This window comes from Mobula birostris, chromosome 28 (assembly GCF_030028105.1).
Source record: "Mobula birostris isolate sMobBir1 chromosome 28, sMobBir1.hap1, whole genome shotgun sequence".
NCBI classification, from domain to species: domain Eukaryota; kingdom Metazoa; phylum Chordata; class Chondrichthyes; order Myliobatiformes; family Myliobatidae; genus Mobula; species Mobula birostris.
In genome coordinates, this window is record NC_092397.1 from 27,006,300 (window position 1) to 27,029,664 (window position 23,365).

The 23,365-nt window shown below is 46.8% G+C and overlaps 3 protein-coding genes across 3 annotated transcripts in view; all 3 read right to left on the minus strand.

Annotated features, from left to right (window-relative positions):
* The window catches only part of LOC140189165 (uncharacterized), a 315,492-nt gene extending 298,605 nt beyond the window's left edge, over positions 1 to 16,887 (minus strand). The window contains exon 1 of the mRNA XM_072245862.1: positions 16,518 to 16,887. Within this exon, the coding sequence (XP_072101963.1) occupies positions 16,518 to 16,887 (370 nt within the window). The remainder of the gene's footprint in view (positions 1 to 16,517) is intronic.
* Positions 16,888 to 17,816: 929 nt separating this feature from the next.
* LOC140189047 (histone H2B 1/2-like) lies at positions 17,817 to 18,191 on the minus strand. The gene has a single exon (XM_072245742.1). It carries the CDS (start codon positions 18,189 to 18,191, stop codon positions 17,817 to 17,819), a length of 375 nt encoding a protein of 124 aa, XP_072101843.1.
* Positions 18,192 to 20,323: 2,132 nt separating this feature from the next.
* LOC140189190 (histone H4) lies at positions 20,324 to 20,635 on the minus strand. Its single transcript, XM_072245882.1, has one exon. The coding sequence runs from the start codon at positions 20,633 to 20,635 to the stop codon at positions 20,324 to 20,326; it is 312 nt and encodes a 103-aa protein (XP_072101983.1).
* Between the last annotated feature and the right edge of the window lie 2,730 nt (positions 20,636 to 23,365).

Here is a 23,365-nt window from a genome sequence, read left to right on the forward strand (position 1 = left end):
TTATAAATCAGAGCATTGAGTATAGGAGTTGGTATATAATGTTGTAATTGTACAAGGCATTGGTAAGGCCAAATTTAGAGTATTGTGTACAGTTCTGGTCACCGAATTATAGGAAAGATGTCAAAAAAATTGAGAGAGTACAGAGAAGATTTACTAGAATGTTACCTGGGTTTCATCTCCTAAGTTACAGAGAAAGGTTGAACAAGTTGGGTCTTTATTCTTTGGAGCGTAGAAGGTTGAGGGGGGACTTGATAGAGGTATTTAAAATTATGAGGGGGATAGATAGAGTTGATGTGGATAGGCCTTTTCCATTGACAGTGGGAGAGATTCAAACAAGAGGACATGAGTTGAGAGTTAAAGGGCAAAAGTTTAGGGGTAACATGACGGGGAACTTGTTTACTCAGAGTGGTAGCTCTGTGGAGTGAGCTTCCAGCAAAAGTGGTTGAGGCAGGTTCGATGTTGTCATTTAATGTTAAATTCAATAGCTATATGGACAGGAAAGGAATGGAGGGTTATGGGCTGAGTGCAGGTTGGTGGGACAGGGTGAGAGTAAGAGTTTGGCACAGACTAGAAGGACCGAGATGGCCTGTTTCTGTGCTGTAATTGTTATATGGTTATAAGTTCTACACTGGTTTGACTTTCCAATATGCACCACCTCACACTTAACTGTATTGAAATACATTTGCCACGCTGTGGCCCTCTTCCCGAAATGATCACGGTCCCCCTGTAATCTGCGACAATCTTCTTCGCTATCAAGAACATTTGCTGATCATATGTAAATCAAATATACAAATAACAAATGCCGAGGCTCCAAACTCTGGCCCCTGCGGCTCACCGCTAATCACCAGCCTCCATTCTGTGAAACAAGCTTCAAGCACAACCCTCTGCTTCCTACCACCAAGACAACTTTGAATCCAGCTGACTCGCTCACCCTGGATACAGTGGGGCCTAACCTTCCAGACCAGGCTGCCATGTGAGACTTTCTCCAAGGTCCATATAATATCACATCTACCTTTTTACCCTCCTGCATCTTCAAAAGCTCAGAGATTCTCCAACCACAACTCCCTGTGCACAAAGCCCTTATGACACCTAATTTGCTATTCAAATGCTGGTACATCGTGACTCAGAATCCTCTCCAGTAGCTTCCCCACTACTGATGTCAGACTGACCTGCATGTAGTTCCCGGCTTGTCCTTGCAAATGATGGAAAAACATTCGCCTCTTTCCATTCTCCAGGACTTTCATCAGTGGTTTCTACCTCCCGTGAAGTAATTGCTCAGGTCCGGAGGATTTATCCCCCACCTAATGCATTGTATGGCCCTCCATTCTCTGCACATCCACGTACCTATCTGGGAGACTCTTGGATGCCTGTATTGTTCATCAGGCAAGGTGGTGCTGGTGATACACGGTGACATCGTGAGGGCAGCTCACAAAACATGTAGATACACTTCTTCTGAACTACTATCACTGCAAACTGCAGCCTGTAATTTCCATTTAAAGACATGTACTTATAAACCATTTGAAGAAATGAGCAATTTTCTGAGCTCTTTGTTGTCTCTGCAAACTTGACTCTTAGAAATGCAGGTATGGCACCTTGAAGTTCGAAGTTCAAATTCCAAAGTAAATGTTTTATCAAAATACTGAACATATATGTCACCATGTACAAACCTGACATTTGTTTTCCTGTGGGCATAGTCAGTCAATCCAAGAAACTAACAGAATCAATGAAAGACCGCACCCAACGAGATGGACAATCAACCAATGTGCAAATGACAACAAACTGTGCAAATACCAAAGGAAAAAAATCAGAAATAATAATAATAATTTAATAAGGAATAAACATCGAGAACATGAGATGAAAAGTCAGTGAAAGCAATTCCATAGATAGTGGGAACAGTTCAATGTTGGGATGAGTAAAGTTGAGTGAAGTTATCCCAACATATTCACATGCCTTTTGTACACTGGCCGTGATCAGTGAATGTGGTTAGTATCAGAATCAAAATCAAGTTTATTAATATGAATATATGTCATGAACTTTGTTGTCTTGCTACAGCAGTACACTGCAATTTATTAAAAAAAACAGTTAAAATAAGAACTATACATTAAACTAAACAGTGTAAAAAGAGGATCAGGGAGGGATGTGAGCCCGAAGATGAGAATGGGAAACATGATACCTGATCCATTCTTGCCTCTTTTACTCTTTTCATGTCTGAAAAATAAAACTTTTAGTATCTTCTTTTATATCATTTCCCAGCTTACTTTTGCAATTCATCTGTTTCTCCAGGTTGCTATTGTAGTTGTCTTCTGTTGTTTTCTTAAGTTTCCTAATCCATTAATTTTTGTGATATTGTATGCCCTCTCATGTTCTTTTATGCTGCCTTTGTCTTCTGTTGTTAGTGATATTTGCCTCATCCTCCCTTTCAAATACTGTTTCTGCTGAGGGATGAACTGATCCTGCATCCGTCAAATTACTCCTGGAAACTCAAGTTTTTCATACAAAGGTAATCTGCTTAATACTGGGGAATCAAAATGCCCAACTGCTGTAAGCCTGTTCCCATTACCCCTCTGTGTGACTTACCAACATGTCTGGTCCATAATATCTCACCCTATCGGGAGACTGGCAGTATAATCCCATCAAAATCATCATACATCATTTTATTTAAAACCTCTACTTACAAGACCTTATCAAAACCCTCACTTATTACTGCAGTGTTGGTCTCCTTAATCAAAGATGCAACACCCCCCACACCTGAGTCTGAGAGAAGTGAAATGTCTTTGAAGCATGATAACTGTGTCCTTGTTGACAACTTCCATGTTCAATATGTACTCCAGCATCTGTGTGGCAAAACCGTGACCCTCAGGTAGACTTTAAATGTTTCCCCTTCACCTTAAACAATTATCCTGTAGTCTTACACTCCCCTACCTTCACACATAGACTGGTCACCCAATGATTTTATAAACCTCTGAATGGTCACAGCTTCTTATCATCTAGGGAGAGAAAGAGAGTCCCAGCCTATCCAAGCTTCTGCTAATAATTCAAGGCCTCCAGAGTCAGTGACATCCTCATTAAACTTCCCTCCACACTGTCCAGCTTTGTGACATCCTTCCTGCAAATGGGTGAGCAGAACTGTGCACAATACAGTGTGGTCTCACTTTGACTTTTACAGTTGCCATATGACATCCCAAATTCTCTACTCAATTCCCTGACCAATGAAGACAAATAGGACAAACACCATCTTCACCATCCTGACTACCTGTGTTGTCACTTTCAGTGAATGATGTTCCTGTATTCCATGGTCTTTCTGTTCTGTAATACTCTCCAAGGGACAATAATTTACTGTGCACGTCCTTCCCTGGTTGAACTTCTCATAATGCAACACCTCAGCCTTGTCCATGTCAACATCCTTCTGCCATTCTTTGGCCAACTTCCCCAGTTCATCTCGATCCCATTGTACTCTCAGATAATCTTCACTGTCCACTCTACCACCAATGTTGTTGTCACCTGCAAACTCACTAATCACTTTAACAACAATGTCAGAGAAATTTTTAACATACATGACAAATGACAGTACCAGCACCGATCCCTGTGAATGTGACTGGTCAGAGGCCTCCAACCTGAATAACAAGCTGCCACGACCACCCTCTGTCTCATTCCACCAAATCAATTTTGTGACGCTGATGTTAGGTAGTGTTGATAGTCCAGTTGGAAATCAGTTAGTGGAGAGGAGGAAGCTGTTCCTAAAACATTACGTGTGTGTTCAGGTTCCTGTACCTCTTCTCCAATGGTAATAATAAAAAGCGGGCACATCCTGGATGGTCCAGAGAGCAGAGCAGATACAGACCTGACATGGGAGGTTTGAAGGGGAAAGTGAATCCATTTCATGGGACTGGTGAAGCAGATTGACTTGGAGAATTGATCAACAGGAGACATGGCCTTTCAGGAGAGCAGCAGCAGCCGGGTCTGTGATTCTGATGTACGGCAGGGGAGGGTGGAGACAAAGAGATCTGTAAGCACTGGATTACTCCTGATGCCAAGTGCTGGTAAGGACGGGGCAGGTGGATGTGAGGATGAGGAGCTGGTACAGGAGAACAGGTTCAGGTTTCCAGCCACTGGGATCTCTGCTGGGGCAGAGGTGACCTGTAGAAGTGGGACAGGCTGCACTTGAACCAGCCGTGTCAAATATGGGCAGATTTGTTCATGTGTCGCAGGAGGATTGAAATGATTCATCAGTGGGTTGGCAACCAAAATAGTGGTGTGGCAGATGATAGCCCTTTACTCTGCCATGATAGTGGCTCCTAAAAGAGCCTTTTGTTGTGTTTAGTGCCAAGGCCGGGTTCAGGCGGGCTCCCCGCAGAAGCACCGAGCCAGCTGGATGGTAACTTACTCGGTGTGGATGGCGCACAGGTTAGTGTCCTCGAAGAGCCCCACCAGGTAAGCCTCGCTCGCCTCCTGCAGGGCCATGACGGCCGAGCTCTGGAAACACAGATGGGTTTGGAAGTGCTGAGCGATCTCCCGCACCAGGTGCTGGAAAGCCGAGGATCCAGCTGCACAAGGAGGGACAGAGGCCTAGGTTCTGTAGCTATTTTATCAGGATGAGGAATGATGGTGTTAAATGCTGGGCTCTAGTCAATATACAGCATCCTGACATAGGTATTTGTATTGCCCAGGTGCTCCAGTGCTGTGTGGAGAGCCACTGAGATCACATCTACCGCAAACATATTGTGGCGAGAGGCAAATTGCAGTGGGTCCTGGTCCTTCCTGGGACAGGTGTTCATTCTATCCATGACCAACCTCTCAAAGCATTTCATAACTGGAGATGTGAGTGCGACTGGACAATAGTCGTTAAGGCAGCTTACACTGACCTTCTTGGGTTCGGGAGCAGTTGTTGCCCTTTTGAAGCAGGTCAGAACTTTTGACTGCAGCAGTGAGAGATTGAAAATGTCTTTGACCACTTCCAGCAGTTGGTAGGCACAGGTTTTCAGAGCCTTACCAGGTACTCCATTGGGCCCTGCTGCCCGGCGAGGGTTCAGCCTCTTGAAAGACAGCCTGATGTCGGCCTCCAAGACAGAGATCACAGGGTCATCAGGCGCTGCACGTATCCTCATAGCTGTGGCTTTATTCTTCCTCTGAAAGTGAGCATAAAAGGGGTTGAGCTGGTCTGGTTGTGAAGCCTCACTGCCATTCATGATGTTGGGTTTGCTTTGTAGGAAATAATGGCTGCAACCACTGCCAGAGTTGACGTGCATCTGATGCAGGGAACATCTGGAATTCTTTACCCGGTGGGCATGAGGTCTGGATGAATGGACGGGTTTAAAGAGGAAGGGGTGGCACAGGAGCATCGTGGTCAGCGCAGTGGTGACAGTACCAGCGACCTGGGTTTAATTCCCACCGTTGTCTGTCAGGAGAGCGGTTCGCATCTGGAATTCACTGCCTGCAGGGGTTGTGGGAATAAACAAACAGGACGTTCAAAGCCGAATTTGTCAGATCCTGCAGAGTCAGGTATACTGGTTCCAAACCCTCCCCTCACCTCCCAGCAATGTTTAAAGTCCATGGTAGACAAGGTTAGTTTGTGTAATAAAGACACTCTTCAGTAAAAACACTGACACTGTATTTCAAACACACTGAGCTGCCAGAGCACAGCACCAGCCGTGAGGACACAGACCAGTACAGCACACAGCTCTCCAATAGAGATTTAATAAAACACAATACTGACAGCCCAGAGCTGGACAACCCAGCATTTCACTGTAACTCTGACCTATAAACATCATTACCCCATCTACAGTATTTCACTGTAACTCTGACCTATAAACATCATTACCCCATCTACAGTATTTCACTGTAACTCTGACCTATAAACATCATTACTCCATCTACAGTATTTCACTGTAACTCTGACCTATAAACATCATTACCTCATCTACAGTACACACTTCATAATTTTGTATACCTCTATCTAATCTTGCAACAATATTCTGCATTCCAAGAAATAAAATCCTAACCTATTTGATCTTTCCAGAGAACTCAGGTCCTTAAGTCCCAGGAACATCCTTGTAAATTTTCTCTGTACTCTTTCAAGCTTATTTACATCTTTCTTGTGGGTAGGTAAACAAAACTGCACACAATACTCCAAATTAGGAGTCACCAATGTCTTACACAACTTCAACATAACATCCATCTCCTGCACTTTGCCCTTTGTAAATCGAAGTACCATGTGCCTAAACTTTCTTTTTGACTTCATCTATCTGTGATACCACTTACTAGGAATTATGAATCTGTACTTCCAGATCCCTCAGCTTTAATGCACTTTTCAGTGCCCGACTGCTCACCGTGTAAGACCTACCCTGGTTTGTCCTCCAAAAATGCAACACCTCATCCTTGTCAGCATTAAATTCCAGCTGCTCCAGATCACAGTGCAAGCTTTGAGCATCTTCCTCACTGTTCATTATACCTCCAATCCTGGTGTCATACAGAAAATTGTTGTCCCAGTTCACCACATTGTCATCTATATCAAAGATCTGGATGATAAACAATGGACTCAGACTGATTCCTGTGGCACATCACCAGTCACAGGCCTCCCGTCAGAGAAGCAATCATCTACAACCACTCTCGAACCTAACACTTAATCCAATTTACTACCTCATCTTGATGCTGAATGACTGAACTTTCTTGACCAAGAACCCATGTGAGACCTTGTCAAAGGCGTTGCTGAAGCCCATGTAGGCTACATCCACTGTCTTGCAGTCATCAACTTTCCTAGTAACTTCCTCAAAAAAACTCTACAAGAGTAGTTAGACATGACGTACCATATACAAAACTATATTAACTATTCCCAATCAGTCCCTGTCTATCCAAATAATTATATCTATGGTTGTTATATCTAGAGTTTATGTCTGGATCCAGAGCAAGTGGGCAAGGGACTAAACCAGTACTTCACATCAGTATTCATCAATGTGGTCATCGAGGATAGTGAGATCAGAGAAGGGAGTGATGCTGATATTCCAGGGCATGTTGTTCCTCAGGCAATAGAGACAAACCAGGAAATGATAGACTGGTGAGATTTGGATCAATGCTCGGGAAATACTCTTAGACGTAGGACCTCTCATAAAAGTTTGGAGGGTAAAATGAGGATATCAGGATTTGGAAGGCAAAGTGAGCAAAATCCCAAGAGATTCTCTCGGTATATTCATAGGAAAAGGGAAGTTAGATGGAAAATCATTCCCCATGGAGATGAACATGGCCTCGGTATGTGGAACCGAAGGAAATAGGAGAGGCTTTCCATGAATATTTCCAACAGTTATCTCACCATTGAGAAAATGCGGAAGCTAAGGAAGTGACAGAAATGAGCTGCGATGTCTTAGACCACATTCAAATGGGCAGGGATCTGTATTTGAGGTCTTAAGATTCATTAAGGTTGTTAAATCTCCAGGGTCTTATCAGGTACATTCTCGTACTTTGTGGGAAGCTAGAGAATACACTGTGGGGGCCAGGGGAGAGAGGGGACATATTCAGCCAGATGGGATCAGTTGTGGTCAGTGCAGACACTGTGGGCTGAAGGGCCTTTCCCTGTGCCGGACTGTCCCACGTGTGTTGTGTGTTGAAACTCAGACGGACACTCACTGTTACCGGTCGGCAGGCAGGAAGAGAAGAAGCCGGTGTTCACAGTGGAGACGCAGTCAGGTCCACCAGTCCGCTCCCACATCCACATGGCAATGGCAGAGAACAAGGAGCAGCTCGTCTCATCACCTCTGTGGCCCATTCCATCACCTGTCATTCTTCCAAAGGGCAGCAAGTTCAGACCGACCCTTCAGTTCAGTCGCTGCCGCCCCGCCGGGGGGAGGAAGCCTCACCTCCACCCCGGACCCAGGGCGCTCCCCCTCCCCCCTCCGCGGCCCGTTGCCGAGGCAACGAGTCTCACGCTCCATGTGCTTCTCTGTGACGTCACAAGCAGCGACTCGGCAACGGGACGGGAAGGCAGCGGCCCAGGAGGCGGAGCAGAGTGAGCTGTCAATCAGAGGAGCCGCTGGTAAAGCTGCAAATCGGTCAATGTACTCTTCATGAAAAAGACCCGATCAGCGGGGGAAACCTCAAGTCGACCCCGGGTCCAGGGCCCTACCCGACCCTGGGGACTTTTCCAAGACTGCACTCTGGCTCTTGGACGTGTTTCCGCAAGATGCTGTCCTGTCACGTGACATCGCGGCCGCAGCCCGGGAGGAGGAGCGATGTAGCTGTCAATCAGAGGAGCGGCCCCGGGCCGTCACTGTGCTCGGAGGGATTTTGGCGTCAAACCTGTAACTGGAGGGAAAATGAACCTCTTGTAAACGAAAACAATAAAGATGTGGAAAATGGAAATGAGCGAGGTACAGTATAAAACTAAACAGAAGGGAAAGCTAATGCTGAGATGTTTAGTATGAATCAATTTCAGACATTCCACCCTGCAAAAACTCATTTCAGAGAAATAGCATCACCATTTCAGGATTTCAGGGAGGTAGCACCGGCTCCGCTCCTCCAGCAAGCCCATATCCCCCCCCCCACCCTCGGTCGACCTCCTAGGGCGCATGTATACGGGACATTTGATTATGAAAGAACACAACAATTTGACACATATAGTAACTATTTACACACATACACATATATTATATATGTATATATACATACACATATTCCTTGTTGAGTATTTTGCTGGCAATCTCAATGCTAATGCAAATAACTTTTCTATTTCTTTTGCAAACTTTCCTTGTACTGTGATGTGGCTCTGCTGAAAAGAACTGTGAAATACTTGAGCAGCCTTCCCTGCAATTAGCCTCCCTAATATGTTATGGTCCCTAAAAAAAAGCATAAGGTGTATCCTTATTATATTGTCTTATGTAATACTTTGTTTAGTGATTTTGTCTAATCTGTAAACTGGGTATCTGCAGAAAATGTGACATTAAAATATGTACTTATAGATTATCATGGAGTCATTTTTTTATTCTATTACAACTTTAAGCACGTGTACAGGGAGTCTGGCCTCGTCACATAGGACATCAATAGAGTAGCTCTTTAGCAGCTAGCCAGCTAGTTTAGATAACATTAGTTATGCTACAGGAGCAGGGAGGTACTACTGCAGTTGTACAAGGCCTTAGTGAGACCACACCTGGAGTATTGTGTGCAGTTTTGGTCCCCTAATCTGAGGAAAGACATCCTTGCCATAGAGGGAGTACAAAGAAGGTTCGCCAGATTGATTCCTGGGATGGCAGGACTTTCATATGATGAAAGACTGGATCGGCTAGGCTTATACCCTCGGGAATTTAGAAGATTGAGGGGGGATCTGATTGAAATGTATAAAATTCTAAAGGGATTGGACAGGCTAGATGCAGGGAGATTGTTCCCGATGTTGGGGAAGTCCAGAATGAGGGGTCACAGTTTGAGGATAAAGGGGAAGCCTTTTAGGACCGAGATGAGGAAAAACTTCTTCACACAGAGAGTGGTGAATCTGTGGAATTCTCTGCTACAGGAAACAGTTGAGGTCAGTTCATTAGCTATATTTAAGAGGGAGTTAGATATGGCCTTTGTGGCTAAAGGGATCAAGGGGTATCGAGAGAAGGCAGGTACAGATTTCTGAGTTGGATGATCAGCCATGATCATACTGAATGGCGGTGCAGGCTTGAAGGGCCGAATGGACTACTCCTGCACCTATTTTCTATGTTTCGAATGAACGAATGATGCCTGTTAAACTCACCTCAACATGCCTTTTACAGTCTTAACCCACCATGGGCAATAGAAAAGTCATTGTTGCAAACAGGGCAGCGAGCAACACTGTTGTTATTTTTGACCTCTATTAGGCAGGAGTACACTTTAATGTAGTCTGCAGTGATGTAAGTTTTATATTTTCTTTTATTGAAACACTTTGCCATGGCGGTGCAGGACACGAAACTGAACTGATGGAGAGACAGAGGTCGACTGTAAAGCCCACCCACAGAGAAATTGGATGTCCAGTCCCTATATACTTCCATCCCCCATCAGGAAGGTCTCAAAGCTCTCCGCTTCTTTTTGGATTCCAGACCTAACCAGTTCCCCTCTACCACCACTCTGCTCCGTCTAGCGGAATTAGTCCTTACTCTCAATAATTTCTCCTTTGGTTCCTCCCACTTCCTCCAAACTAAAGGTGTAGCCATGGGCACCCGTATGGGTCCTAGCTATGCCTGCCTTTTTGTTGGCTTTGTGGAACAATCTATGTTCCAAACCTATTCTGGTATCTGTCCCCCACTTTTCCTTCGCCACATTTATGACTGCATTGGCGCTGCTTCCCGCACGCATACTGAGCTTGTTGACTTCCTCAACTTTGTCTCTATCTCTGGAGACAGCTTATCTACTGATGTCTACTATAAGCCAACTGACTCTCACAGCTATCTGGACTATTCCTCTTCTCACCCTGTCCCTTGCAAAAACGCCATCCCCTTCTCGCAATTCCTCCGTCTCCGCCGCATCTGCTCTCAGGATGAGGCTTTTCATTCTAGGACAAGGGAGATGTCTTCCTTTTTTAAAGAAAGGGGCTTCCCTTCCTCCACCATCAACTCGGCTCTCAAACGCCTCTCCCCCATTTCACGCACATCTGCTCTCACTCCATCCTCCCACCCCCCCCCACTAGGAATAGGGTTCTCCTTGTCCTCACCTACCACCCCACCAACCCGAGTCCAACATATAATTCTCCTTAACTTCCGCCACCTCCGACTGGATTCCACCACTAAGCACATCTTTCCCTCCTCCCCTCCACCAGGGATCGCTTCCTACGTGACTCCGTTGCCCATTCATCCCCCCATCCCTCCCCTCTGAACTCCCTCCTGGCACTTATCCTTGTAAGTAGAACAAGTGCTACACATGCCCTTACACTTCCTCCCTTACCACCATTCAGGGCCCCAGACAGTCCTTCCAGGTGAGGCGACACTTCACCTGTGAGTCAGCTGGGGTGATGTACTGCGTCCGGTGCTCCCGATGTGGCCTTTTATATATTGGCGAGACCCGACGCAGACTGGGAGATTGTTTCGCTGAACACCTACGCTCTGTCCGCCAGAGAAAGCAGGATCTCCCAGTGGCCACACATTTTAATTCCACGTCTCATTCCCATTCTGACATGTCTATACACGGCCCCCTCTACTGTCAAGATGAAGCCACACTCAGGTTGGAGGAACAACACCTTGTATTCTGTCTGGGTAGCCTCCAACCTGATGGCATGAACATCGACTTCTCTAACTTCCTCTAATGTCCCACCTTCCACGTGTACCCCATCCGTTATTTTTTTATATATACACATTCTTTTTCTCCCTCCGTCCCCCTCACTATCCCCCTTGCCCATCCTCTGGTTTCCGCCCTCCCCCTTTTCTTTCTCCCTGGGCCTCCTGTCCCATGATCCTCTCATATCCCTTCTGCCAATCAACTGTCCAGCTCTTGGCTCCATCCCTCCCCCTCCCATCTTCTCCTATCATTTCAGATCTCCCCCTCCCCCTTTCAAATCTCTTACTAGCTCTTCTTTCACTTTGTCCTGACAAAGGATCTCGGCCCGAAACATCGACTGTATCTCTTCCTAGAGATGCTGCCTGGCCTGCTGTGTTCACCAGCAACTTTTATGTGTGTTGCTTGAAATTCCAGCATCTGCAGATTTCCTCGTGTTAATGCCACAGAGAAAACTGATAGATCTATTTCGCACAAGGAGAGACCAATCAGAATGCTCGCTCCCACTGTCCCTCTCATTTCCAGGATATTGTATATAATTTGCGGGCATCAGGGAGCCACTATTAATATGCGGGAGACTCCCAGAATTTCCGGCAGAGGTAGGATGCCTGCAACTGATTGCTGAGAATTTTAGCTTCATCGGTAAAGCACCGTGAGTCTAGGAGATGGTGCGAGAGTCAATGGCAGAAAATAAAGAGATAGTAGATTAACAAAGAGATGTCAGGCATCCGTTTGATAATATTTGGTTTCGCACACCACTGCATACTGGGTGCTGTTCTGATGGGCACACTATAGGACGAACATGATTGCTCTGTAATCTGTGACCTGGTGCTCTCGTCCCCATCCCCCTGCCAATCCCCGGGAGCAGAATGAACCTGCCGGACAGTGTAGAGCAGGTTTACCAATTGTTGTCTGGGATGGAGCTCTTCCGTTGTGAGCCCATAAAATATAGGAGCAGAATTAGTCACTTTGGCCCATTGAATCTGCTCTGCCATTTCATCCATTTCCCTGTCAGTCCCAATCTCCTGATTAGTCCCTGTAATCCATCATGCCCTGAATAATCAAGAAACTAGCAGCCCCTGCCTCAAATATACTCAATGACAGCCTCGACATTAGCCTCTGGCAACAAATTCCACTCTCTGGCAAAGGAAATTCCTCCTCATATCTGTTTAAAGTCCCTCTATTCTGAGGCCATGGCCTCTGATCCTGGACTCCCCCTCCATTGGAAACGTCATCTCCATATCCACTCGACCACGGCCTTTCTACACTTGAGAGGTTTCAATGAGATTCCTTCTCATTCATCTGAATTCTGGTGAGTACAGGCCCAGAACATTCAAATGGTCTTCATATGATAACCCTTTGAATCCCAGAGTCATTCTTGTGAACGTCCTCTGAACCTTCACACCCTTCCTTAGATAAGGGCCTAGAATTGCTCACAATACTCCAAGTGAGTCCTTACCAGAGCCTCAAAGCCTCAACATTACATCCTTGGCTCTTCTATTCTAGTCCTCTCGACACTGTATCCCATCTGCCATTAAATATCCATTCTCCTAATCCATCTAAGCCCTTCTGTAGCCTCTCTGCTTGCTCAGCACTATCTGCCTCTCCATGTATTTTTGTACTGTCCGCAAAGCCATCAATTCCATCATTCTAATTACTGACATACAGCATAAAAAGAAGCGATCCAAAAACTGATCGCTGTAGAACTCTGCAGGCAACCAGAAAAGGCTCATTTTACTCCCACTCTGACTCCTGCAAATCAGCTATTATCTTTCCTGTAATATCATGGGTTCTTAACTTGTTAAGCAGCCTCATGTGCAGCACCTTGTGATATACAAAGGACCAGACAGGGCACTGAGTGTATTACAGATTGGAGTTTCAGTGAGGTGGTCTCTCCTGAGGTACAGGCAGCAGGTAGCTGAGTGACTGTGAGGAGAGGTAACGGGAACAGGCCCTCAGTACAGCAAGCTCCTGTGGCCATTCCCCTCGGCAACACTGAACCTCTTTTTGCTACTGCTGGGGGATGTCCTGTCACTGAGACTGGCTCTGAAGCTTACCGGGTGAGGGCTGTCAGCCAGGGTGATCGTTCTGAGTAAATCGATAGATGAGTTGGTGGGGGTCAGTGAGAGATTCTGGATCCACAAAATGATGGTGTGTTGCCTCCCTGGTGCCAGGGTCAGGGACGTCTCAGAGCAGATACAGAACGGGGGCGGGGGCAGTGTTCATTCAGCCAGAGGTGGTGGTTGATGTCAGTTTCTAATGGACAGGCAGAAAAGGGAAGGGGTGCCACACAGTGAATATAGAGAGTTAGGGAAGAAGTTAAAGAGCGGGACCTGAAGGGTTATAACCTCCAGGTAAATCCCAGTGCCGTGTGGTAGTGGTGTTAGGGACAGAAAGTTAGAGCAGATGAATTTGTGGCTGAGGAGCTGGAGCAGGGGCAGGTTTCAGGATTCTGGATCATTGGAACCTCTTCTGATGACCTGTACAAGAGGGATGGTTTGCACCTTCACTGGAGGGCGGTCAGTATCATGAGGTTCATTGCTGCTCCCTGGGAGGGCTGAAACGAGATTGACAGGGGGATGTGAACCGGAACACCAGTCACTGAATGGAGAGATTGAAGCTGAGTTTGATGTCATGCACAGTAATGTTGTAAGGATGGATTTTGAGGCAAATCCACATCTGACATGGAGTTTTTTTTAAAGACCAGCTGCACAGTGTTTCAGGGCCAGTTTGTTCCAGTGAGAGGGAGGGTCAAGGTCAGCAAGGTACAGGAACCTTGGATGATGAGAGAGGAAATTAATTTAGTCAAGGAGGAGGAAAAAGCATTTGTAAGGTTTAGGAAGCTGAAATCAAACAGGGTGAGGTGTCCAACAAGGTCCCACATGGTAGGCTCAACAAGGAGTTTAGGATGGGTCCACAGTGATGTGGCCTATTGTCTTTCCCATGGAAGGGAGTGGTTAGTGGTGCATGGGTCCTGTTCTGGGTGGAGGTCTGTGATGAGTTGTGATCCAGAGATGTTTGTACTGGGACCTCGGTTACTCGTGATATAAATGATGTGGATAAAAATGTGGTAATCTGGGTTTACAGATGGCACACAGATTTGTGAACACTGTGCATTGCACAGAAGAGTTCCAAACGATACAGCTGGATATTGAACAGTTGCTGATATGGTAGGAACATTAACAGTATTGACAAAGAGAAGGATGATGGAGTCCAAGCATACAGTCTCACTGAAACTGCGAGCACAGGTTGACGGGGAGGTGAAGTCGTGCATGGCATGTTTGTCTTCCTCAGGCAAGGTATTGAGTTCAAGCACCAGGACATGATGTTACAGGTTTCTAAAAGCTGGTGAGGCCACATTGAGAGTACAGTGCTCAGTTCTGGTCACCTCATTATTGGAAGCGTGTGGAGGTTGTGGAGCAGATGCAGAGGTGGTTTACCAGGATGTCTGGTCTGGAGGTGGTGTTCGGTGAGGAGAGGCTGCACATGTTGGAGCTTTTTCCTCTAGTGGCGTCAGCTCAGGAGAGAGTTGACAGAAATTTATAGATGTTTGCAGGTCATTGTTGGTGTAGATAGCTAGCAATACTTTTTACAGGCGTGAATTGCCTTCTACTAGTTGACATGTATTTAAGGTCAGAGGAAGGAAGTGAAGAAAACAGAGTAGTGGAGGTTTTGAATGCACTGCCAGGGGTGGTGGCAGAGGCAGAGAACACAGGAATATTTAAGGAAATCTCAGACAGGCACAGGAATAAGTAGAGAAGGGCCAAAGTTCCACCCCTGTACTGTCCTGTGTTCATGAACAGCAGATGGCCCCGGGCATGGATTCATGCACGAGGCTGGGGTATTATATCGCAAACGATAAATGGTTGTGCGAGGGGCAACAAATGCTACAAATACCTGTCGCATTTCACAGTACAAATGCTACAGGTATGATGGAGTGGAGGGAAGAGAGGAGGAAGAGATGTGCTTGATCAGAGAGAACATCTCAGTGGTACTTGGAGATTGTCCCAATAATATTGAAGTAAGGAAGGGATAGCAAACACCAGAGGGCATATGGACAAAGTCAAGGGAGGGAAGTTTAGGGCAGACATTAGGGGAGGGGTAGTTCTTTTTTTAAAGAGGGTTGTGGGTGCCTGGAATGATTTGCCAGGGACGGTGGTGGAGGCTAAAACATTAGGGGTAATTTAAGAGACTCTTGGACAGGCACATGGATGAAAGAAATACAGAGGGTTACGGAGTAGTGTGTGTTTAGTACTTTTTTTTAAAAAATGAATCTATGGGTCGGCACAACATCGAGGGCTGAAAGGCCTGTACTGTGCTGTGCTGTTCTAGGATGTTTTGATGGGATTGTATTATTGGCCATCAAATATCAGGAGTCAACAAGGTTGTAATAGAGGGACATTTCAACTTCTCTCACGCTGACTGGGACAGCCGTTATGCTAAGGGTTTGGTGGATCAGAATTTATTCAATGTGCCCAGGAGATTCTTCTCAATCAGTATTTCGAAGTTCCTACCAGAGACAGGGCAACACTGAACCTCTTTGTGGGAAATCAGACTCGACAAGTGACGGGTCCTTCGGTGCTGGAGACCTCGATCCACCCACCCACCCACGCGCCCCCCCCCCCGCTCCCTGGCACAAACCAAAGTCTGTTCTCAGAGCGACCCACCGCCTGACAGAGGGAGCCTCTCGGGAAATCTGACCAAACTCTCTCGCAAAATATTCATTTATATTTCAGAGACCTGGGTGGACGAGATTTCCAGTAAATACTGTCAGTTCCACACGGTAAATGCACTTTTGTAGATAAATGTAAATATTATTGTTCTGTGAGGCGGTGGAAATTCTCATGAGGCAACGAACAGGCGATTTTCCCGCCTGCTGCACACCGGAACGGTCCCGGGTCAACCCGCAATGTCAAACCCAGACAACGCGGATTTAGGTCATGAAGAGCGGAGTCGTACAATGATCGAATATTAAATTCTCTGTCCGGGGGCTGACTCTGGAAATTAATTTCACGACCCTAGGCCGAGTGAACCCGCTGACTCTCCGCAAGGGGAGAGCTGCATTGCGCCGGCAGAGAGGGGAAATGAGTCAGGACCGAAGCGGACCGATTTCTGTGCAGATAGATATCGGTTTACTTCGCGGAAGAAACGTGACGGACATTGAACTGTCGTGACTGTGACAGATACAGAGTCCAGTTACTCGGAACGGAAATCACCCGCTGCTCAGCCCTTCCACAGACACTGTGAGTGGCTCTGAAAAGAGCCTTTGGGTAAATAGGTTCAGCTTACGTCGCTTCACTTACTGGCACCGCCGGTTTTCTTGGGCAACAGCACGGCCTGGATATTGGGTAACACACCGCCCTGAGCGATAGTCACCCCTCCCAGCAGCTTGTTCAGCTCCTCGTCGTTGCGGACGGCCAGCTGCAGGTGTCGGGGGATGATGCGGGTTTTCTTATTGTCCCGGGCCGCGTTGCCGGCCAATTCGAGGATTTCGGCTGTCAGATACTCGAGCACAGCAGCCAGGTAGACCGGGGCTCCAGCACCCACCCGCTCAGCATAGTTGCCCTTTCTTAGGAGTCTGTGAACCCGGCCGACCGGGAACTGCAGTCCAGCCCGAGACGAGCGAGATTTGGCCTTGGACCGAACTTTGCCAGCGGTGCCTTTTCCACGTCCAGACATTTTCACAGTCACCACAACTGCTCCAAAGAGAATGAAACAATGTTCGCCACGCCCCATCTCGCCCTTTTTATACGTTCTTTGAGAATGCAAACTGATATTTGTGATTGGTGTAAATTTTCTTATTCTCATTGGTGAAGAGAAATGTCCCAATCGAAGAGCTGCCTTAATAACCAATCAGCAGTCCGTAAAGATAGAAGCGCCGAAAGTAACCGTCTCCTTCCCAAAGTACACTGAAATTTCGAAAAAGCCCGCCAAAAAAATAAATCTCTTCTTCAGATTTAATCAGAAATTAAATAATTGCTGATCTGTTTGACGATTGAGTGTTCGTACTTCCCCGTTACTGAAACCGGGCACATTTAATGCAAGTGTAGTTGATATTGAAATGTCTGGGAACTCAATCCTCTAATTTCTTTCAACCCGTAACGGAACCGAGTAAAACTGAATCTCAGCTTCTGCCCGGTGCCGGTCATTGCGTAAACGTTATCAGGTTATGGACAAACGGCTCTTCTCAAACTGTGACCAGCGGCTCGTCTGCAATTTAAAAATGTTCTATGAAACAATCATGAACTCGTTCAGGCCTCGCATTGAAATAATATTCAGAGAAGTTACCCAACTGTAACTAACAAACTCCAGAACCCACAGCTAAAACAGCAAAGGCAGCAATCCTCCGCTCGTCATGGATACCGGTGGGGACGGACTGATGAGGATTTGAAGGTAACAAGTCCGTGTACGTGCAGTGGGAGGAATGTAAAACACCGGGATTATACGGAGATGAACCGGATACTCCAACCCTACCTTAGCTCTTGTAAAAGACACCAGACATAAAATGTGTGCAATTTAATGTCTAAATTTTAGTACAACCCTCTTAGTGAAATTGTGAGTGGCTCTTAAAAGAGACGTTTTGTTTTCGATCATCGCACTGGAGAGCTTTACTTGGAGCTGGTGTACTTGGTCACCGCCTTTGTCCCTTCGGACACGGCGTGCTTGGCCAGCTCCCCGGGCAGCAGCAAGCGCACGGCGGTCTGGATCTCCCGTGAGGTGATAGTTGACCGCTTGTTGTAGTGGGCCAGGCGGGAAGCCTCGCCCCCGATTCTCTCGAAGATATCGTTGACGAACGAGTTCATGATGCTCATGGCCTTGGAGGAGATGCCAGTATCGGGGTGAACCTGCTTCATCACTTTGTAGATGTAGATGGAGTAACTCTCCTTCCTCAGCCTCTTGCGCTTCTTCCCTGCCTTGCCTGCTGGTTTGGACAAAACTTTCTTGGTGCCCTTCTTCGGAGCGGATTTCGCTGGCTCAGGCATTTCTTCCGTCGGTTTCAGACCCTGAAGAAGCAGAACTGACTCGGAGCACGAACTAAATAGGCAGCGCCCGGAACAGTATGCTAATGAGGTTGGGTGTTCTCATATTTCCCCACACTCTGTTCCATCTGTCACATTCTCAACCATTCACTCTCCTGTCTACATCCCTCAAACCTTCTCACTACTGACACTGTCCCTCCTGCTCTGCCACAGCAGCAGACATAGTCACTGAGTTATGCAGCACAGAAACGGGCCCTTCAGCCCAACACATCCATGCTGACCAAGTGGCCAAACAAAACCATTGTCAGGTGCCTGCATTTGGCCCATGTCCCTGTGAAACTTCCTTCTCCACAGTCCAAGAGATATTGCAACTGTGCCCAACTATACCACCACTTGGGGTAGTTTGTTCCATGTAAACAGCACATTCTGTGTATAAAACCTGTTCCTCAGGATCCCATTTAAAACTTCCCTCTTTCACTTTATATCTGTAATCTCTCGCTTCCAACTCCATATCCCTGGAGATAACAGATTCACTATTGACCGTATCAATGACTGCCATTATTTTTTCACCTCTCTAATGTCACATACAATCTGGTGAGAAAGGTCCTGGCCTATCCAGCCTCCTGTTAAATCCCTTTTGCACCCTCTCCAGTTTCATGTCACCCTCTGATCCCAGGGCAACTATAACTGTACTCCGTGCTCCGAGAGTAGTTTCCCCGAGGCTGGTAGAGCTGTAATGTGACGTCACAGTCCAGTGCCCGATACTCTGACCGATGAATGCGAGTGTGGCGAACAGCTTCTTCACCGTCCTGCCTACCTGTGTTTACACTCTGAAGGAATTCGATATCTACACCCCGATATCTCTGTTTTACAGCACTCCCAGGGACAGACCATTCCCCACGGCAGTTCTGCCCTGGTTCGTCAATGACAATGGAACATCTCACATTTATCTGTCATTCCTCAAATCACTGACCTCATTGATCACCATCCTGTTGTAATGTTAGTTACATTGTTTCACACTCCACGATATCACCAACTTTACTGACATCGGCAGATTTGCTGAGCCGGACGTTGACATTGTCAGCCGAGTCTTTAGCAACAGCAGACTTGACTCGAATCCCGGTGCCAGACTATTGATCACAGGTCTCCAGTCTAAATAATGACTTTTTCTCCGACCACCAGGCCGATATTGTATCCAGTGCCCTGGATCACGTGGTCTCTCCTTCCAGACACGAGTCTCACCAGTCTGAAGCTCCCGGGCTTTTCCTTGCAGCGACACACACACAATGCTGGAGGAACTCAGCAGGCCAGACAGCGAGTAAACAGCCGGCGTTTCAGGCCGAGACCCTCCATCAGCATCTGCACAGTTTCTTGTGTTTAGTTTTCCTTCGATTCTAAATTACTGCATAACATAACCCATCCTCCAGTCCTCTGCCACTACTCCTGCCCGAGAAACGCGCAGAGAGGCAGAGGCGGGGAGAGGAGGAGACAGAGTCAGAGTGACGGACAGAGCCGAGACCGGCCTCTCCTCCTCCAGCTCTGTCTTCACTTTAATACACCCGGCAATTTCCAACGGTTTTTCCGAAACACAGAGCTCCAGAGAGAGAGAGAGAAACACACCACGTCATAGTGAAGGATCTCCAGGAATTTACTGGCGGTCGGACTTCATCGGATCAGAATACAGTGTGATTGGCGCAGGATTAATTTCAAATTGCCCGCCAATTCAGGGCACCCAGCAACGGTGCTTGACTACTTTTAAAATTATTTACCATTAATTGTATCAAGGATTATACAATGTCAGTTTCTTTTAATGAATTTAATATCTAATTAGAGTTAAGATTTGAATTCATAATTCTGGAATCGTTTCTCTAAACGCCTGAACTGATTTCTGTTCGAGACGGATAAGAGGATTAAGATCGATCTTAATGCGTTCAGAGGTTCTGAAGTAATCACCGACTGGAAAGGCAGATTCGCAGGAATATTTCAAGCGGAACCGATTAATCTGTTTCAAATGTAACACAGCTGAATATATCGATAAAAATAATTAAAATGTTGTGGATACGGCTCCGTCTGTGAGGCGGTGGGTGGCTCTTAGAAGAGCCTTTGTTTTGTGCTCGGGAGGAGGTGGGAGTTTTTCAGCCGCCGAAGCCATAGAGAGTGCGGCCCTGGCGTTTCAGAGCGTACACCACATCCATGGCAGTGACGGTCTTGCGCTTGGCGTGTTCAGTGTAGGTGACCGCATCCCGGATCACATTCTCCAGGAAAACCTTCAGCACCCCACGGGTCTCCTCGTAGATCAGACCCGAGATCCGCTTGACGCCGCCACGGCGAGCCAGACGGCGGATGGCCGGTTTGGTGATGCCCTGGATGTTATCACGGAGCACTTTACGGTGCCGCTTGGCTCCGCCTTTGCCCAGTCCTTTGCCTCCTTTCCCTCTGCCAGACATGATGCTGCTTCACTCAGGTCGCTGCTCACTGACAAACTGCCTGCTGCTGTCTCCTTTTATACACAGCGCCCCGACCTGCCCGAGAAACGCGCAGAGAGACAGAGGCGGGGAGGGGAGGAGACAGAGTCAGAGTGACGGACAGAGCCGAGAGCGGCCTCTCATCGTCCAGCTCCGCCTTCACTTTACCACAACCGCCAATTTCCAACGATTCATCCGACACAAAGCGCTCCAGCGAAAAACAAAACGCCCTCACACATCACATACATACTGGAGGATTTCTGGGAATTTGCCGATTCTCCTGCTTTAAATTATAGAAAGTGCTTTTCCATTCCGCAAATCCCGGAGGACCTCGGTCTGTCCCTCCCCGGCCCCATGACCAGTGCGAGCGCCCTCACACACAGCAGTTGGTGGGCGAGGGTGCAGTTACTTCCAGTGATGAGAGGGTTAATTCATTAGAACAATTGTTCCTCTGGATCGCCAGGGAAATGAAAGACCGGTCACATACAGGAACAGGATACATAACCAGATAAAAAACTGCGCTTCTCTAAGGGTCAGAGCCGTCTCCATTTCCTGAGGAGACTGAGGTCCTTTAACATCTGTCGGACGATGCTGAGGATGTTCCACGAGTCTGTGGTGGCCAGTGCTATCATGTTTGCTGTTGTGTGCTGGGGCAGCAGGCTGAGGGTAGCAGACACCAACAGAATCAACAAACTCATTCGTAAGGCCAGTGATGTTGTGGGGATGGAACTGGACTCTCTCACGGTGGTGTCTGAAAAGAGGATGCTGTCTAAGTTGCATGCCATCTCGGTCAATGTCTCCCATCCACTACATAATGTACTGGGTGGGCACAGGAGTACATTCAGCCAGAGACTCATTCCACCGAGATGCAGTACTGAGCGTCATAGGAAGTCATTCCTGCTTGTGGCCATCAAACTTTACAACTCCTCCCTTGGAGGGTCAGACACCCTGAGCTGATAGGCTGGTCCTGGACTTATTTCATAATTTACTGGCATAATTTACATATTACTATTTAAATTATTAATGGTTCTAATACTATTATTTATGGTGCAACTGTAACAAAAACCAATTTCTCCCGGGATCAATAAAGTATGACAATGACTATGGCTTCTGGGATCTTCTAAAGCCCAGGTAAAGTGGTGGCTGAGGAGCGGTTGCGAGGTGGGTGGGTTTTCAGGTACAAGGATCATTGGGTTTCAAGGGAAACGAGAGATGGGTCCAAGGAGGAGGGGAGCCAATATGTTTCCGGGGAGCCGCCTTCATGCTACACGGAAGGGTTTAAACGAGCAGGGATGAGGTCCTGCACAGTGATTTTCGGGAACAAGGTTAACAAAAATCAGGACTTCCAGGATTGTATTACGATTCAAAGCATGTGGCTGTGGGGTGGGAAATCGATATTTCATGCAGTTTAATATGTTGCTGAGGAACTGATGCGGGAGGGAGGTCTTCATGGATCAATGGGTTCTCTTCCAGGCAGGTGGGAGACCAGGACAGTCGAGACCATTTGCATCTGAACCGGACGGTAACCAACATTTTCGCCAGGAGGTTTGATGGTGTCACTTGGCAGAGTTTGAACTAGAGTAGCAAGTGGGAGAATGTATGTATGACAAGACAGTCTGAAAAGAACGAGAGCCAATGTCAGGCTAATAAACATGGTGGGACTGATCGGCTGAAATGAGTTTATTTCAACATTAGGAGTGTTATGTTGTCAGACGGACAGGGCTGGCAGCTCAACATTCTTGGGTTTGATTGTTTTACATGTGACTGGGGATGGGGGGTGCGGTTAAAAGATGCAGAGGTTACCCCACTGGGAATGTCACAGCAAACTGGAAGGCTCATTTACAGAGGCGATCTGCAGTTACACTGATGGGATTATTGTATTGGCCCCCAATAACCACCGGGAGGTGGAGGATCGGATATGTTGATGCTTATGGAGAGGTGCAGAACAACAGGGTTGTCATAGTGAGGGACTTCATCTTCCCTAGAATTGACTGGATCTTGCTTAATACTTAGATGCGCAAGATTTGTTCAGTGAATTAGAGGAGTGTTTGGAACATTATGTACAGGGCCCAACCAGAGTTGAGAACATACAGGAATTAGTTTTGAGAAACGAGCCAGGCCAGCTAACAGCCGAGAGTCAGTGAACATTTTGGGAACAGTGATCACTACTTTTTTTTTTTAAAACTTATGAGTAGAATAAAATTAGATCTTGTATGAATGTACTAATTTGCAGGAGGACAAGTCAGGACGGAGGAAGACAGGAGCCAAGGGGCATTGATCGGGAGCAGCCACTGTCAGACAAGTCCACATCTGACATGTGGGAGTTGTTTAAAGAGCAGCAACTCTGAGTTCAGGATCAGCATGTTCGGTGAGGAGTGAGGAGGGGGAAGGGAACTTCGGATGAGCACAGAGATCCTAAATTTAGACAGAAGGATATGTAAGGTTTGTGAAGCTAAAGTCAGACTGGGTACCTTTGGAATATAACGATAGCAGGGAAATGCTAAAGCAGATGATAGGAAAGGCCAAATCGGGGCCACAACCGGTCCTTGTGAAGTGGGACGAAAGATAATCCCAAGGCCTTGTGACTTGTATTAATAAAACGAGGATAACCAGAGAATGGAAAGGTCAACTCAAGATTAAAGGAGGAATGATGTGGTTGAAGTCAGACCAAGTGGCTGAGGTACTAAATGGGTACGTTGTGTTAGTATTTAT